Here is a 15000-nt window from a genome sequence, read left to right as displayed (position 1 = left end):
AATCCGTCGTCCTGTGGAGAGGAAAGTGACCGTCATCGCACACAAGGTTCACGTCGATCAGACACGAGCAGGAACTCACGATTATCACCGTTACTCTTTGTAGCTGTGAGTGACGAGTTCACAAGTGATTTTGAACTCATCACGGATGTACAGAGCGGTTTATCTGGTTGGTTTCTAGGCAGGATAGCTGTCTAAAAATGATTATTTGTGAATAACATGTGCTTCTGAGATCCACTCACTCATCTTCTACCGCTTATCCGAACTACCTCGGGTCACGGGGAGGCGTCATCGGGCATCAAGGCAGGATACACCCTGGACGGAGTGCCAACCCATCGCAGGGCACACACACACACACACTCTTATTCACTCACACAATCACACACTACGGACAATTTTCCAGAGATGCCAATCAACCTACCATGCATGTCTTTGGACCGGGGGAGGAAACCGGAGTACCCGGAGGAAACCCCCGAGGCACGGGGAGAACATGTAAACTCCACACACACAAGGCGGAGGCGGGAATCGAACCCCCAACCCTGGAGGTGTGAGGCGAACGTGCTAAACACTAAGCCACCGTGCCCCCCCCCCTTCTGAGATCCAGTAAAAAACAAATGTCTACAAGCCTGGGAAACTTTTTTAAATCACAGGTAAGCAGGTACCATCATGTTGGGGTTTTTCCCCACTTACCTTATCATAGGTCAGTACCATCATGTAGTTTGGGGGGTTTAATCACGTACTCAGAACCAGAGTGGGTTTTTTTTTTTAAAGGAGTAAATCACTTACCCTATCATGGTCGGGGGGGGGAGTCGTGGCCTAATGGTTAAAGAGTTTGACTCCTAACCCTAAGGCTGTGGGTTTGAGTCTCGGGCAATACCACGACTGAGGTGCCCTTGAGCAAGGCACCGAACCCCCCCAACTGCTCCCCGGGCACCACAGCATAAATGGCTGCCCACTGTTCTGGGTGCGTGTTCACAGTTTGTGTGTGTTCACAGTGTGTGTGTGTGTGCGCGCACTTTGGATGGGTTAAATGCAGAGAACGAATTCTGAGTACGGGTCACCATATTTAGCTGTACGTCACGTCAAGATCTTACCCTTGTACTTTTTTCCAGGAGTGTGGGGGGGTTAATAACTTACCCTATCATAAGCCAGCACCTGCTTTTTTTTTTGCATCTGCTTTTTACAAATCAATCGTCACCCAACTGGCTTTGAAATAAAGGAAGGATTTTTTTTTCTTACACTCTAAATAAAACACATGGGGTATCTTTTACACACACACACACGAGAGAGAGAGAGAGAGAGAGAGAGAGAGAGAGAGAGAGAGACGTTCCTTCAACTCAGAACCTCTGAGAAGAACCGCTCCTCCTTGTGATTATCATAAAACAAAGAATTTTATTTCTCTTTTCGTATTTTATTCACTCGCTCCTGCTAACCAGTAGTTCCTTGTACATATCCAAAAGAACACAGTAAGATTACAGATATTCCTCAGAGAAGTGTTTGTGCGTTTGAAGGGGTGGGAAAGGGAGTGACGTGCTCTTCGGAAAACACTGACTGAAGCAGGAAACGAGGCGCTTCTCCAATAACGCACATTGGGAACTGGATTTATTTTTTAAAATCAGACTAGAGATATATGTACGTGTTTCAAAGGTGTTCCATGTCCGGCTTAATGCACCTCAGCGTACATTCTTATAAATACAGTCCCACATAAATAGGTCCACCGAAAGAAAAAAAGAAGACGACGTTACCGAAATAAACAATGGTACAAAGAACAGGTAGTAACACTGAACTGAGCTAACTAACGAGACCCAGACGAACGGAGTGAACAGCGGGATTAGAGGAGAGCAGATCTCGTATCTAAGCGCTACAGGACCTTATGACTAACTTCAGAAAGCATCCGCAGGCAGAACATGGTGGATAGGAGACATGGGACTGGGCAGCTAGAAAGTCAGTTCATGGAGTTTTGTAGTTTTTGTTGTTCGTGGGACTTCTTTAGATGGGCAGCTGGAACTTTACATCCACTTGAGCCTCTTTGGCCAATGAAACGATTTCAGAAAGCTTCACAACCTACAAAAGAAAAAGGTGAGAACATTTAAATGATTTTTTTTGAACGCATGGTTAAAAGCAGTCTCGAAATAGTCAAAAGGATCGCATCATGTAACAGTGAGAAAAGACGTTGCGCGGTGTTTGTGGTGCTGTGGGTTTCGAGTGTACCATCTTAGCCGCCTCATCCAGGTCATCACAGGCCAGGATCTTCAGAGGACTGGCAGCGATCAGAGCCTTTGCGTCATCCACTCTGGTTCCTGCAGGACGCACAGACAGCAGTGAGGATTAACACACACACACACACACACACGGTCAAACAGAGAGAGAGACAGATAGAGAGCGAATGAGAGAGTAAAAAGAGATAGAGAGCGCAAGGGGGGTTAAGAGGGAGAGGAGGAGAGGGAAAGAAAGAGGGAGGGAGGGAGAGAGAGAGATACAGACTGAAAGAGAGAGGGGGGAGGCAGAAAGTGAGTGGGAGAGGGTGTGAGAGAGAGAGAGAGAGAGAGACAGACAGACAGACAGACAGACAGACAAAGAGAGATGATCAGAAAGAGAGTTGTAGCAAGAGATAGACAGACAGACAGACAGACAGACACTCAGACCAAGAGTTCAAACCTCAGTCGAGCATCCAGCTAGTTTTTATATTCAGGAGTAAATCTGTCGTTTCTATGGAAACGCAATCACATGCTTGCTGTTTAATTCACTGCGATGAATTCTGACATTTAAATTTTCTCTGTTGAAATAAAAGTCCACAGACATTTTTTTTGTTGTTCAGTTAAAACATAAAGCAAACTAAAAGCACAGTCTAATCTAAAGAAGCTTTTCCTTCTTAAGTTTCCTTTTCATCACCATTTTAATAGAAAGGTCATGCTCATCTCACTGTAACCCTTTCAGCACGACCTCATTTCCTCTCCGCAGGTGAGAGAATAAACCGCTTCTACCATTTCCTGCCCTTTTCACCTGCTTCCTCCTCGCTCACCTTGTAACCGCACCACGATAGGGATTTTCAGATCCAGGTCGCGGACGGCCATGATGATGCCCTGAGCGATGACATCACATCTCATAATGCCGCCGAAAATGTTGACGAGGATGGCCTGCACCTGCGGAAACACGACCGGAGCCGGAATCAGAGCTCGCTTCCTAATCGGGACGGTTCACCGTTATCCCATGATGCACTGTGCCGCAGCTACCTTTTTGTCCGAGGTGATGAGCTTGAAGGCTTCCGTCACTTGATGCGCCGTGGCTCCGCCTCCTACGTCAAGGAAGTTGGCAGGCGTCCCACCGTGGAGTTTAATGATGTCCATGGTCGCCATGGCGAGACCGGCACCGTTGACTGCGACAGGTAAAAGTCAGGGTTTGGTCATAATGTCAACGAACTTTCAGAACAAAAAAATAAATCAATCCAAATTAAAGAATATTTTCATTTTGAAAAAGTTTTTGTAACATTTTGTTCACCAAATACGTTAATTAAGTGGTTCGCTTGTCTTTATGATGGAAAATTATAAGAGATGTTAGAGGAAAAGCTCACTGCATCACTGTACGTCGATTGGATGCGTTTGTAAATGGTGTAAACAGTAGTTTAAAATAAAAAGGCATGTTCCCTGGTGTAATGGAGAACTAAATCATAGCCTACATGTTAATATTAAAGCCTGTAATGTTGACAAAATAAAACATGTAACTGACCCAAGCAGCCGATGGTGCCGTCCAGTCCGATGTAGTTCAGATCAGCTTTAGCCGCCTCTCTGTCTCGGATGTCTTCCTGACTCCAGTCCCGCAAGTCGAAAACTTTCTCCTGTCTGTACGCGGCGTTGGAGTCAAAGTTGATCTTAGCGTCCATGCACATCACTGCAACACAACACACAGAGGAAATTACTGATAACAATATAAAAATGCTTAGAGTACATTAACAGGCCTCTGTGTGTGTGTGTGTGTGTGTGTGTGTGCGTGTGTGTGTGTGTGATATAGTATACCGATGCCAGAGGAATCTTCCACCATCGGGTTAATCTCCACCATAGACGCATCGTATTTGATAAACAGGTTGTAGAGTTTGATCATGTTCTCGGCTGCTTCGTTCACCAAAGCGTCTGGGAAACCCATCTTCATAGCAACCTGGAAGAGGAAGGAGACGTGTGTGTCGGACATCTCGTTCCATAGGACGCTACAGCACTCAGTCCTAATCTCTCTTTATTCCCTGCACCTCACCTTTATGGCTTGATCCATCTTAATGCCCTCGATGATGTTGATGGGCTCTTTAACGATGGCGTCCGGATTCTCAGCTGCTACGTCCTCTATGTTTACGCCCCCCTGAGAGCTGCCAATCAGCACTGGGCCCTGAGGAGAGACCACCACCACCACCATAATCATCACCACCACCATAATCATCACCACCACCATAATCATCACCACCATCATTATCTGGACGTATAAGGAAATGCTGCAACTCAGATTATTGTGGGCGGGAACATATACTGAGGGGCCTGTCAATCATTTTTTTGCATCAACTAATCAAATAATTAGCAGAGGATCCATGAACTACTCCACTGGATGAAGAGATCAATTCCTTTTCATCATTTTCATCCAGTTACAGTTTCTTTTAAAGTTATGGAACATTCTTGCTATCGATTTCTTCATCAAACGAGCGGCTGACGAACCTCAATTTCAGATTTTTAATGCCTCCTGACTGCTCGGTAAACTATCAGCTAATCTGCATCCTGACATTAACCCTGTATGATTAGCTGACACATGGAATAAACAACAGTGCTTCCTTTTCACACCCACGGGCTCCACTGTGAGGCGGTTTGAGGCGTTTTTGAGAGTGATAGTGTTCTTGCTCCCCCTACTGGACACATCATACACTGCTAGCTCTAAATTACAGCACCAACGTTGATAAACCAGTATAATGGGCTAATGTGATATTTGTGTGTTCCACTAATTCAGAGACAGGGCTTATCTCGAACTCTACTGGCTGTATGAGTAGAAAACACCAACCCACCCCAACCCACCCCACCGCCATCCTCAGAGCTCAGACCTGGAAAGATCTCTCCATGGTGATGGCGAAGTAATATTCTCTGCGTGGATAACGGCGCTCGCAGATGAACACTTGGTTACAGATGCGACCCGCCTCGCCCGTCTGTTTGGTGAACAGCTTCTTGCCGATCATCTGTGAGGAAATGTCCCTCGCTTCCTCCGGCCTGAGCGGGTAAAAGAGTGGCGTAGCAGTTCAAAGGATTTACGGACATGGTGGCACGAGTGACACAAAATACGAATCAAAAACGAATCGGATCACACTCACGAGTAAACGATTCGGACTCCTCCTTTCAGTCCTCCCTCAAACGTCCCTTTACCCCTTCCTCCAGCCAACACCTGAGCCTTCACCACCAGATCCTTAGAGCCTGAGCAGGACACACAGTGAGACACAGAAGAATGGGAATATCTTTTTTTTGGTTACAGCTGTGTATAAAAGTTTTCCAAACCGAACCAGCAGAAACATTTCACATTTCTTGTGTAAACGACTGATGAATCAATCTGTTCAGGTCCAACTTGATAGACGAGTTTCACTCACTGTTTTCAAAGTTTCCGTTTTTTAAGAATACACGCAATCAGAGAGAGAGAGAGAGAGAGAGAGAGAGAGAGAGAGAGAGAGAGAGAGAGAGAGAGAGAGAGAGAGAGAGAGAGAGAAAAGACACCACATCTTAGTCACAACACTTCATTTCTTTTTCATCCCCAGCCCTGATGGTGTGAGAGTGAGTCACCCCATGGGTGCCATTACAATTGCACTCTCCAATCATACAAGCAAACAAATGAAGGAAAATCTGACCACAGTGCTGAGATTTTACAAAAGGAATGTCATCAAAATCCTCAGGTGATTAGACATAGATTAGACAGAGATTAGACAGAGATTAGACAGATTAGACAATCGTTGTTAAACCGCAAGAGCTGTACAATCGTGGCTAAAAAGATCGTCTGGTTTAATTACTTAGACAAGAACAAGACAAAAAATATCACTGAAGTTTCTTTTGTAGTTTAAAATCAACTATTTCACAATTTACATTATAGGTCACTTTCTTCAAGTAGTTGTTTCATCAAGTACACACACACACACACACACACACACACACACACACACACAAACCCCAAATGCCAGGGTCAATCTATGTTTAGACTCAAGTCAGCAAGAGTACAATAAATAAAGCAAACGGGCAAACACACACACACGCACATATGCACACAGATATACGCACACAGAGATATATACACACATGCAGATATACGCACACACACTGTCACACACCCCATCAAACAGAGATATACAGAGAGATACAACACACAGACACAGTTACACACAAAGATATATGCACAGAGATACACAGACACACACACAAAACGCATCTGTGACTCTGTAACCAGATGAATGTTGTGTGTTGTGTGTATGTGTGTGTGTGTATTTGTTGTGTTACCGATCTGTTTGGCGACAGTGTAGGCTTCTTCAGGCGAGCTGGCCACCAATCCCGCAGGCACAGAGATCCCCGCCTCCTTCAGCAAGCCAATGCTCAGGTACTCGTGCAGCGACAGGTTTCTCTGCTGCTGCCCAGTCACCAGCGGCGAGGGCTGGTAGCCATGGTTACCGAACAGCCCCGATGTCCCGGTAATTACCTGGTACAGTGAAAAAGACCAAAGCGGATAAAGTTTATTAATATCAATCAGGACATTGTTGGGTTTCTGTGTGTAGAGTAATTGGACACTGAGAAAAAAACAGACAGAAGTTCCATTTATTTATTTAATTTTTTTTCAATTCAACACATTTAGTTTAGGGGGAGATTCAAGAAACTAAGCCCACTGCGTGTTCAAGGTCAAGTCCCCCAGCTACACTGTAACACGAGCTGAGGCAAAACCTTTTCTCTTGATCCTAGGGATATTTACATAGAGCTGCTCAGGATGATTACGAGATACAATGAGTAACAAGTATCAACGAGGCACAACTTCACATAAGACATCCCACCAGTATTAATACAGGCTAACGTAATATAAGCATATATCGATCACCACACACACCACACATTCTCCTGCTGTCTCTCATCCACCCTAAACACACACTTTTCTACAGATATTTCCTCATCCCCTGGAAAATTAATTCCTGGCTACGTCATTTGCGGACAAATAACTGGATATGAGAGCAGAGATTTATTACACAGAGTGTTTATTATTCAGCGGTTTATTACCTGATCGGCGTACCGTGACGTCTCATTACGTCAATCTGATGATTCCATCTAACTTACGACTTCCTTATAGAAACTGTCCTGTATAGAATCTCACAGACTCGTGCTAGTGCTATAAACTTCATCTAGGAGTCAAGAAAATAATAGACCTTTAAGCTCAACTCACCTCATATATTTTAAAAACATCATTTATTTCTCTCAGACTGGGAAAAACCGACACCTCTAATTTCTAAACATGTAATGAATTTAGAAGTGAGGCGAATACACAAAAAAACGAGTCTTAGTTTCGATATTGTACATTATACTCAATCTCAGCTACTTCAAATGAAATGTCTTGCATTTTGCTTTTTATGTTTTTATACGTTGATCGTATCTAAATAGAGTGATGCAGCGGCACTTTAGTACTTTTACTCTGTCCAGCATTCTGACCTCCTCATCTGTATGCTCTGAGACTGGTTTGTTGTTGTTGTTGTTGTTGTTTTCTCCTCTCTGAACAGCACCGGGTCTGATTTTCTGTGCTGAAAGATTTGTGGGGGTTTTTATGCTGATCTGCACTTTTGTAAAGTGAAAAAAAAACTGAACAAAAGCCATTGGACTGCTATTTATGGACAGATGGCTAAATATAACTGTCTCTAAAATAAGTCCATTCACCTAGTATTGCTTGACCAGAAGTGAGATCTAGCTGGTTAACTGTGCTTACTAGCTGTTCTAGGTGACCTTGAGTTGACTGATTCTTACTTTAAACATCTTACTTGTTTATCAACAGAAAACATTCTTTTGGGAAACAAACCGAGCCATAATAATAATTACAGGCGTGTTGACATGGCTGGATTCCAAACCAGTCTGAATAAGTGCGCACTAGATAGAGTGTGAAGTGACATGTTTTTGCGCCCTATGTAGTGCACTATGTAGTGAGTACAGTGCGATTTGGGATTCAGCCAATAACTCTGTCGATAGAGATTTATAAGTAAAACTAGATGCTGCGTATTCGGTTTGTATTATAATAACCTGCTTAGGAAATAAACGTTTAGGAAACATTCCACGTTTAGAAAACAACACTAAGCGATAACATCACAACAGCTAAAGCAAACACGTTCTTTTGCTAAGTATTATTAATGTTGACAGCAGCTAGCATGCTAATGTCAAATCTGTATACTATCGATTTTGATCCATTTCTTCACGTTTGAAGCTTAAAAACATGTCAGATATAGCGTACACAACCCCGTGATATTTCCTCTCCGTAACCAACCTTGGCTGTGGAACTTAAAGCCGTCCTGGAGCCGGAATTCCTCAGTCCAGCGGACAACCGGCCGCAGATCAGGGACGCCGCCATGTTTCTTTCTCCAGCAGCTGTGCTGCGGAAAAAACAAATCAACTACTGCGCATGCGTGGGTGGGAAACGCCACGCAATTGGAGCATCCGCGCTTTGTGAAAGTGAAAAAGCGTAAATATTATAACTCACCCGCAGCAAGATGTAGCACGGCTTCAGGAAGTGGTATTGTAGATGAGAGAGAGAGAGAGAGAGAGAGAGAGAGAGAGACAGACAGACAGAGAGACAGATAGAGAGAGACAAAGACAGACAGAGAGAGAGAGAGACAGACAGACAGACAGAGAGACAGAGATAGACAGACAGAGAGAGAGAGGGAGACAGAGACAGACAGACAGAGAGAGAGATAGAGAGAGACAAAGACAGACAGAGAGAGAGACAGAGAGAGAGAGAGACAGACAGACAGAGAGAGACAGATAGACAGAGAGAGAGGGAGACAGAGACAGACAGACAGAGAGAGAGATAGAGAGAGACAAAGACAGAGAGAGAGACAGAGAGAGAGACAGAGAGAGACAGATAGACAGAGAGAGAGGGAGACAGAGACAGACAGACAGAGAGAGAGATAGATAGATAGACAAAGACAGACAGAGAGAGAGACAGACAGACAGAGAGACAGAGATAGACAGAGAGAGAGACAGATAGACAGAGAGAGAGGGAGACAGAGACAGACAGACAGAGAGAGAGAGGGAGGGAGTGATTTAATAAACACAATACTTCTCAGCTTGACTAAGATGGCACAGGTTCCGCAGGCTTACACCCCAAAGCGGCCTGGTGTGGGCATTGCGGTTCTGGTCACTGATGCCACCCACCCAGGATGTGTGATTCTAGGACAGAGGAAGAGCTTGGTGGGAAAAGGGTTGTACCAGTTACCAGGGGGTCACATTGAATTCGGGTGAGTAATCTAAAGTCGTTCTGGGCTTTTGAAGGTCTAATGTGTAAAGTCACAGACGCAACCGAACATTTTTCAATACAGAAACACGTCCGTGTGAATAAAACTTGTCAGTGTTTGCAATATGTTTCAGGATAAAAATGACACATTGCACCTTTAATTGGGTAGAGCACCAGAAAAGAGAATAAATGAATGAGATGCTAAATGCAACATTACATTTCGGTCTGTATTTTACAGGTTTAATGATCTGATTCAAATATATTATGCTTTTTTTTAATAATTATTGTGACCACAAAAAAAAGCATGGTTTACTAATGCCCAGGTTTATACATGTCCATCTTCATATTACTAACTAACCCCATTTAATCCATTTTAACTCAATAACATGTTAACAAATAGTTATAACACACATCTTACTGGATGGCTTAATCCCCGTTAAGCCAAAACACATGAAACTCACAAATAGTCCTTCATATTATCACAATGTTTTTTTTCCTGCAGCGAGACCTGGGAGGAGTGTGCACGCAGAGAGGTGATGGAGGAGGCCGGCATTCGGTTAAAAGACCTCCGGTTCGCCTCCGTGGTGAACACCATCAGGCTTGATGAAAACTATCACTACATTACACTCTTCATGCAGGGAGAAATCGATAAAGACTTTACAACATCTGAGCCAGTAAACATGGAGCCTGAGAAAAACGAGGGTAAACACGCTTGAGCGTCGGGGCCTGTTTGTGTTTTATTTAACACCAGTGATTTATAACTCTTTTTCCACAGTGGTGGTTAATATGGAGCTCATATTAAAGTAGACAATCAGGGATTTAAGAATTTGTCATTTTTATAAGTGTTGCTATTTTTCACCTAGAATACTATGGGCAAAATTTTCTTAAGAAATTTCCAAAAAAATAAATAAATAAATAATTTTTCCACACAAATGTTTGTATCTTCAAAGTAAATGGTGATATCAAACCCATTTCTGCTCTCTGAGATGCTCCGAGATATGATGAGATGAGTCCTGAGCCGTTTTAGATCAAACTCACAGCCAGAAACCCATTCATTTGTTTATACTGATATTGTTTCTACTGGAACACCAATGTACTGGTAAAAAGGGTTTATGTCATAAATGTCAGATTAACACAGACAAGAATTTGACACTTGGGAAAAACCTGTTTGTATTAAAATTTCAGTTAGAACAAATTGCCCTAAGGCCAGCTGTCAGACATGGGAAGATGGAGCTGTCACGCTTTAACTACTGTATGGTGCATTAAACAAGCGTATTTGTCTAATATCTCTGTGTTGTGTGTTCAGGTTGGTCATGGAGAGCCTGGGACGACTTTCCCCCTGAGGAGCAGCTGTTCTTTGCCCTGGCCAGTCTGAGACAGCAGGGTTTCAATCCTTTCAGCAAGAATTCACACAGTCAACGAACCCTTTGTGAATGACTCTCCATCTCGTTGCTCTAACATTAGACCTGAGATGATACCTGCATGGCAGATATGGCTTTGAGATATAAAATTTCATTATTCAGTATTAATAAACATATTTTCAGTTTAACTATTTTTTTTTTTGTGTGTGTGTCCTCCGTCGGTGGCTTAGTGGTTAGCACGTTCGCCTCACACCTCCAAGGTTGGGGGTTTGATTCCCGCCTCCGCCTTGTGTGTGTGGAGTTTGCATGTTCTCCCCGTGCCTCGGGGGTTTCCTCCGGGTACTCCGGTTTCCTCCCCCGGTCCAAAGACATGCATGGTAGGTTGATTGGCATCTCTGGAAAAAATGTCCGTAGTGTGTGATTGCATGAGTGAATGAGTGTGTGTGTGTGTGCCCTGCGATGGGTTGGCACTCCGTCCAGGGTGTATCCTGCCTTGATGCCCGATGACGCCTGAGATAGGCACAGGCTCCCCGTGACCCGAGGTAGTTCAGATAAGCGGTAGAAAATGAGTGAGTGAGTGAGTGTGTCCTCCGTATTTATCACAGTTATGTTTATTATTCATGTCAGTGTGGATGATTCATATCTTGGATTTAGACACAGGACCCTTTTTTCTGATTCATATCTTAGTTTTAATCTTATTCACGCAAATTACTTTAGTGTGCAGCCGATCTGAGGATTTAGAGCCGATAAATCTCACGGCAACTTTAGAGAACATAATATTTTTATGTCAATTTCTTTGTGTTTATCACTAATGAGTGAGACTGAAGCGAATGTGGCAAAGCAAAACTCCCTGAGATGGTATGAGGAAGAAACCTGGAGAGGAACCAGACCAAACCAAAAAGGGAACCTCATCCTTATTTGAGTGACACCAGAGAGTGTGATTATAAATAGAATGACCTTTCTACATTCATATACAGTCAATTTAGAGCTATGAACCGAGGAGCTCCTGAGCAACTCATAAATTAGCTCATCATCTGAGTTCATTATAGATTCAACACCAACTCTTCCGTGCCGAAACCTTCAAAATGCTCAACGATGGACACAGTAGACTGTTATTTAAAAGGAATTTTTAAAGGAAATAAATGTCAGCTTGCACACTGGAAGTGAATCGTCCTAGAGGATCTTTCAAAGGCATCCAGGATTTATTTTAGGCTGAAATTCTACAGACTGAGTGGATATTTTTCATTATCGCTTCACGGTTTAATAACCTTCTGATAGCAATGGAGTGGGTTTAATTTATAGCATGTGAATTAAGGTTGATATTTCAAAGTCCAAACATCCAACCAGGAAAAGAAAACATTCCCACAAATTGAAATTCCAACATCTTTGGATTAGTCTGTTCAGATTACGGAGAGGCTTCAAGTCAACATGGCTGCACAATGCAGCAGACTATCGTGTCTTTAATTTAAACCAGTTGTGCACTTATTTAGTTTGGATCAATCAACATACAGACATATTCGCTTGTTGAATCCGTAACACTAACTACACACATCACGGCTAGATGAACACACAGTTCTACTACATCGACTCCATCCTCTCTGCACTTCAGTGACTGTTTGGTTCAGCTCAGCTCAGAAGATTACAGAGGGGTAGTCCGGACTGCTGAGTGAGTCATATTTATATATATATTTATATTTACAGCATTTAGCAGTGGGGCACAGTGGCTTAGTGGTTAGTGGTTAGTACGTTCGCCTCACACCTCCAGGGTTGGGGGTTCGATTCCCGCCTCCACCTTGTGTGTGTGGAGTTTGCATGTTCTCCCCGTGCCTCGGGGGTTTCCTCCGGGTACTCCGGTTTCCTCCCCCGGTCCAAAGACATGCATGGTAGGTTGATTGGCATCTCTGGAAAATTGTCCATAGTGTGTGATTGTGTGAGTGAATGAGAGTGGTGAATGAGAGTGTGTGTGTGCCCTGCGATGGGTTGGCACTCTGTCCACTGTGTATCCTGCCTTGATGCCCGATGATGCCTGAGATAGGCACAGGCTCCCCGTGACCCGAGGTAGTTCGGATTAAGCGGTAGAAGATGAGTGAGTGAGTGAGTATTTAGCATTATTATAGTTTAGTTTAGTTACTGAGCAACTGATGGTTAAGGGGCCCTGCAGTGGCAACTTGGTGGACCTGGGATTCGAACCAATGACCTTCCGATCAGTAGTCGAATGCCTTAACCACTGAGCTACCACATCCCACTGGAATCATTGGCACAACACTCCCCACTCTCCAAGATCTGTACTTCTCCAGAGTGAGCAAAAGGTCAAAGGACCCCTCACATCCAGCACACTCGCTCACTCTGGACCCCTCACATCCAGCACACTCCCTCACTCTGGACCCCTCACATCCAGCACACTCGCTCACTCTGGACCCCTCACATCCAGCACACTCGCTCACTCTGGACCTCTCACATCCAGCACACTCGCTCACTCTGGACCCCTCACATCCTGCACACTCGCTCACTCTGGACCCCTCACATCCAGCACACTCGCTCACTCTGGACCTCTCACATCCAGCACACTCGCTCACTCTGGACCCCTCACATCCAGCACACTCGCTCACTCTGGACCCCTCACATCCAGCACACTCGCTCACTCTGGACCTCTCACATCCAGCACACTCGCTCACTCTGGACCCCTCACATCCAGCACACTCGCTCACTCTGGACCCCTCACATCCAGCACACTCGCTCACTCTGGACCCCTCACATCCAGCACACTCGCTCACTCTGGACCCCTCACATCCAGCACACTCACTCTTCAAACTGTTGCCATCAGGTCGACGCTACAGAGCCCTGAGCACCAGAACGACCAGACACAGGAACAGTTTCTTCCCTCAGGCAACCCATCTGATAAACACTTAACATACACAGAACACACAACACTATTCTTACATTATTTACTTAAAACACATACTTATTTATTTATATTACAATTTGCACATTTTTCCACTGTACATACAAACTGTTTATGTTATATATGTGTTCATGTCTTGTCAATGTCATTCTGTTACACTGTGGAGCTTCCCAAACCTCCCAAAGTACACAACACCTGGGCAATAAATTCTAATTCTAATTCTAATTCTAATTCTAATTCTAATTCTAATTCTAATTCTAATTCCACCACGTAGTCGTGGATCGCTAACTAGCTGAGATGTGACACACAATTCATATTCACTCAACACGTTACAAAAATCTCTATAAATACATTAGATGTGAGTTAATGTGGTGTTTTACTGTTTAGTTTGGTTTGGTTTGGTTCGGTTTTGTTTTGTTTCGTTTTTAAGAAGAAAAAGAATCTGCTGTTTTTAGCGCCACCTGGTGGTTACATCTGGAAACGGGACGAGTATTTTGCTAATGCGCCACAGTTAAGGGAAAGCCCACCAACATCGGTCTTCACTCGGAGTTTTACAGCCAGACAATCAAGTTTACTCTGTGAACACGTTTTTATTTGTAACTTTTGCTCATTTAACCAGGTTTAATTATGGTTAAAGTTACATTCAACTCCGCTTTGGCACAGAAAGAGCTGAAGAAAGGAGAAAAGGACGAGGCTCTAATCCCACAGGAAGGGGTAAGTTAAGTTTACAAAGGCCAAACACTTTTTTTTTTTTTTTTACTTAAAACGTAGTAATGAAAAATGTAACTGTTTATACGGCGTTAATTCGTGATTTAAATTAAAAAACCGAGCAAAGGAAGTTTTTATTGTTGTTATTTAGAGGTGATTGTACTGTTACTAAAATCAGCTAGGTACATGCTAACTTGGTTAGCATTGCTAATCATGCTAACTAAAGTCTAAAGTGAATGTTTTTGTTTATCGAAGCATTTTAAAGGCACAACAAAAAGACAGCGTTTGTTTAGTGTTTTCGGTTTAGTTTGTGGAAGAAACACATAGGAAGGCTGTGAGGAAAATGGCTGACCTGATTAATAAAACACAGCTAGGCGACATGGCCGGTTTGGAGGATTAACAATAAACATCGTTAAATAAAGTTATAGTTTGTGAACATGGACACACTTGTGTTTAAGTGATTGTTTGCTTGCTTTGCGTCCTGCACGATCGTGTTTTGTTTTGCAAACCGAACAGTAGTAGTGTTTTGGTGGCGGTGGTGGGTTTTGTTTTGGTTTT

General features: G+C 43.6%; 3 protein-coding genes across 4 annotated transcripts in view; 2 read left to right on the top strand and 1 right to left on the bottom strand.

The window, feature by feature from the left end:
• Positions 1–1369: 1369 nt before the first annotated feature.
• On the bottom strand, positions 1370–8662 carry sucla2 (succinate-CoA ligase ADP-forming subunit beta). Its single transcript, XM_060868871.1, has 11 exons — positions 8506–8662; positions 6498–6693; positions 5333–5432; positions 5069–5231; positions 4243–4371; positions 4011–4149; positions 3724–3885; positions 3231–3373; positions 3020–3140; positions 2209–2297; positions 1370–2061 (listed from the first exon to the last, which is right to left on the bottom strand). Exons 1-11 carry the CDS (start codon positions 8587–8589, stop codon positions 1987–1989), a joined length of 1401 nt encoding a protein of 466 aa, XP_060724854.1. The 5' UTR covers positions 8590–8662; the 3' UTR covers positions 1370–1986.
• A 48-nt stretch (positions 8663–8710) lies between these two features.
• On the top strand, positions 8711–11023 carry nudt15 (nudix (nucleoside diphosphate linked moiety X)-type motif 15). The gene is made up of 3 exons (XM_060868872.1): positions 8711–9475; positions 9974–10173; positions 10778–11023. The coding sequence occupies exons 1-3, from the start codon at positions 9315–9317 to the stop codon at positions 10906–10908; spliced, it is 492 nt and encodes a 163-aa protein (XP_060724855.1). The 5' UTR covers positions 8711–9314; the 3' UTR covers positions 10909–11023.
• Positions 11024–14219: 3196 nt separating this feature from the next.
• The window catches only part of itm2ba (integral membrane protein 2Ba), an 8025-nt gene continuing 7244 nt past the window's right edge, over positions 14220–15000 (top strand). The window contains exon 1 of one of the 2 annotated variants that reach the window (XM_060868869.1): positions 14220–14448. In XM_060868869.1, the coding sequence (XP_060724852.1) occupies positions 14362–14448 (87 nt within the window). In that variant the 5' untranslated portion in view covers positions 14220–14361. The remainder of the gene's footprint in view (positions 14449–15000) is intronic. The other variant, XM_060868870.1, reaches the window with a different exon arrangement.

This window comes from Tachysurus vachellii, chromosome 4 (assembly GCF_030014155.1).
Source record: "Tachysurus vachellii isolate PV-2020 chromosome 4, HZAU_Pvac_v1, whole genome shotgun sequence".
Classification (NCBI taxonomy): Eukaryota; Metazoa; Chordata; class Actinopteri; order Siluriformes; family Bagridae; genus Tachysurus; species Tachysurus vachellii.
This window is presented reverse-complemented; position numbering and strand designations above follow the sequence as displayed.

Bases quoted from the DNA above. Each gene is read 5' to 3' on its own strand.
- sucla2 (XM_060868871.1), bottom strand. From the start codon at position 8,589: ATGGCGGCGTCCCTGATCTGCGGCCGGTTGTCCGCTGGACTGAGGAAT. The intron at 3,374-3,723 runs GTCAGTTACATG...TACCTGTCGCAG, and splicing joins CGGCACCATCGGCTGCTTGG to TCAACGGTGCCGGTCTCGCC. The intron at 2,298-3,019 runs GTGAGCGAGGAG...TGCGTCCTGCAG, and splicing joins TATCGTGGTGCGGTTACAAG to GAACCAGAGTGGATGACGCA.
- nudt15 (XM_060868872.1), top strand. From the start codon at position 9,315: ATGGCACAGGTTCCGCAGGCTTACACCCCAAAGCGGCCTGGTGTGGGC. The intron at 9,476-9,973 runs GTGAGTAATCTA...TTTTTCCTGCAG, and splicing joins GGGGGTCACATTGAATTCGG to CGAGACCTGGGAGGAGTGTG. The intron at 10,174-10,777 runs GTAAACACGCTT...TTGTGTGTTCAG, and splicing joins GGAGCCTGAGAAAAACGAGG to GTTGGTCATGGAGAGCCTGG.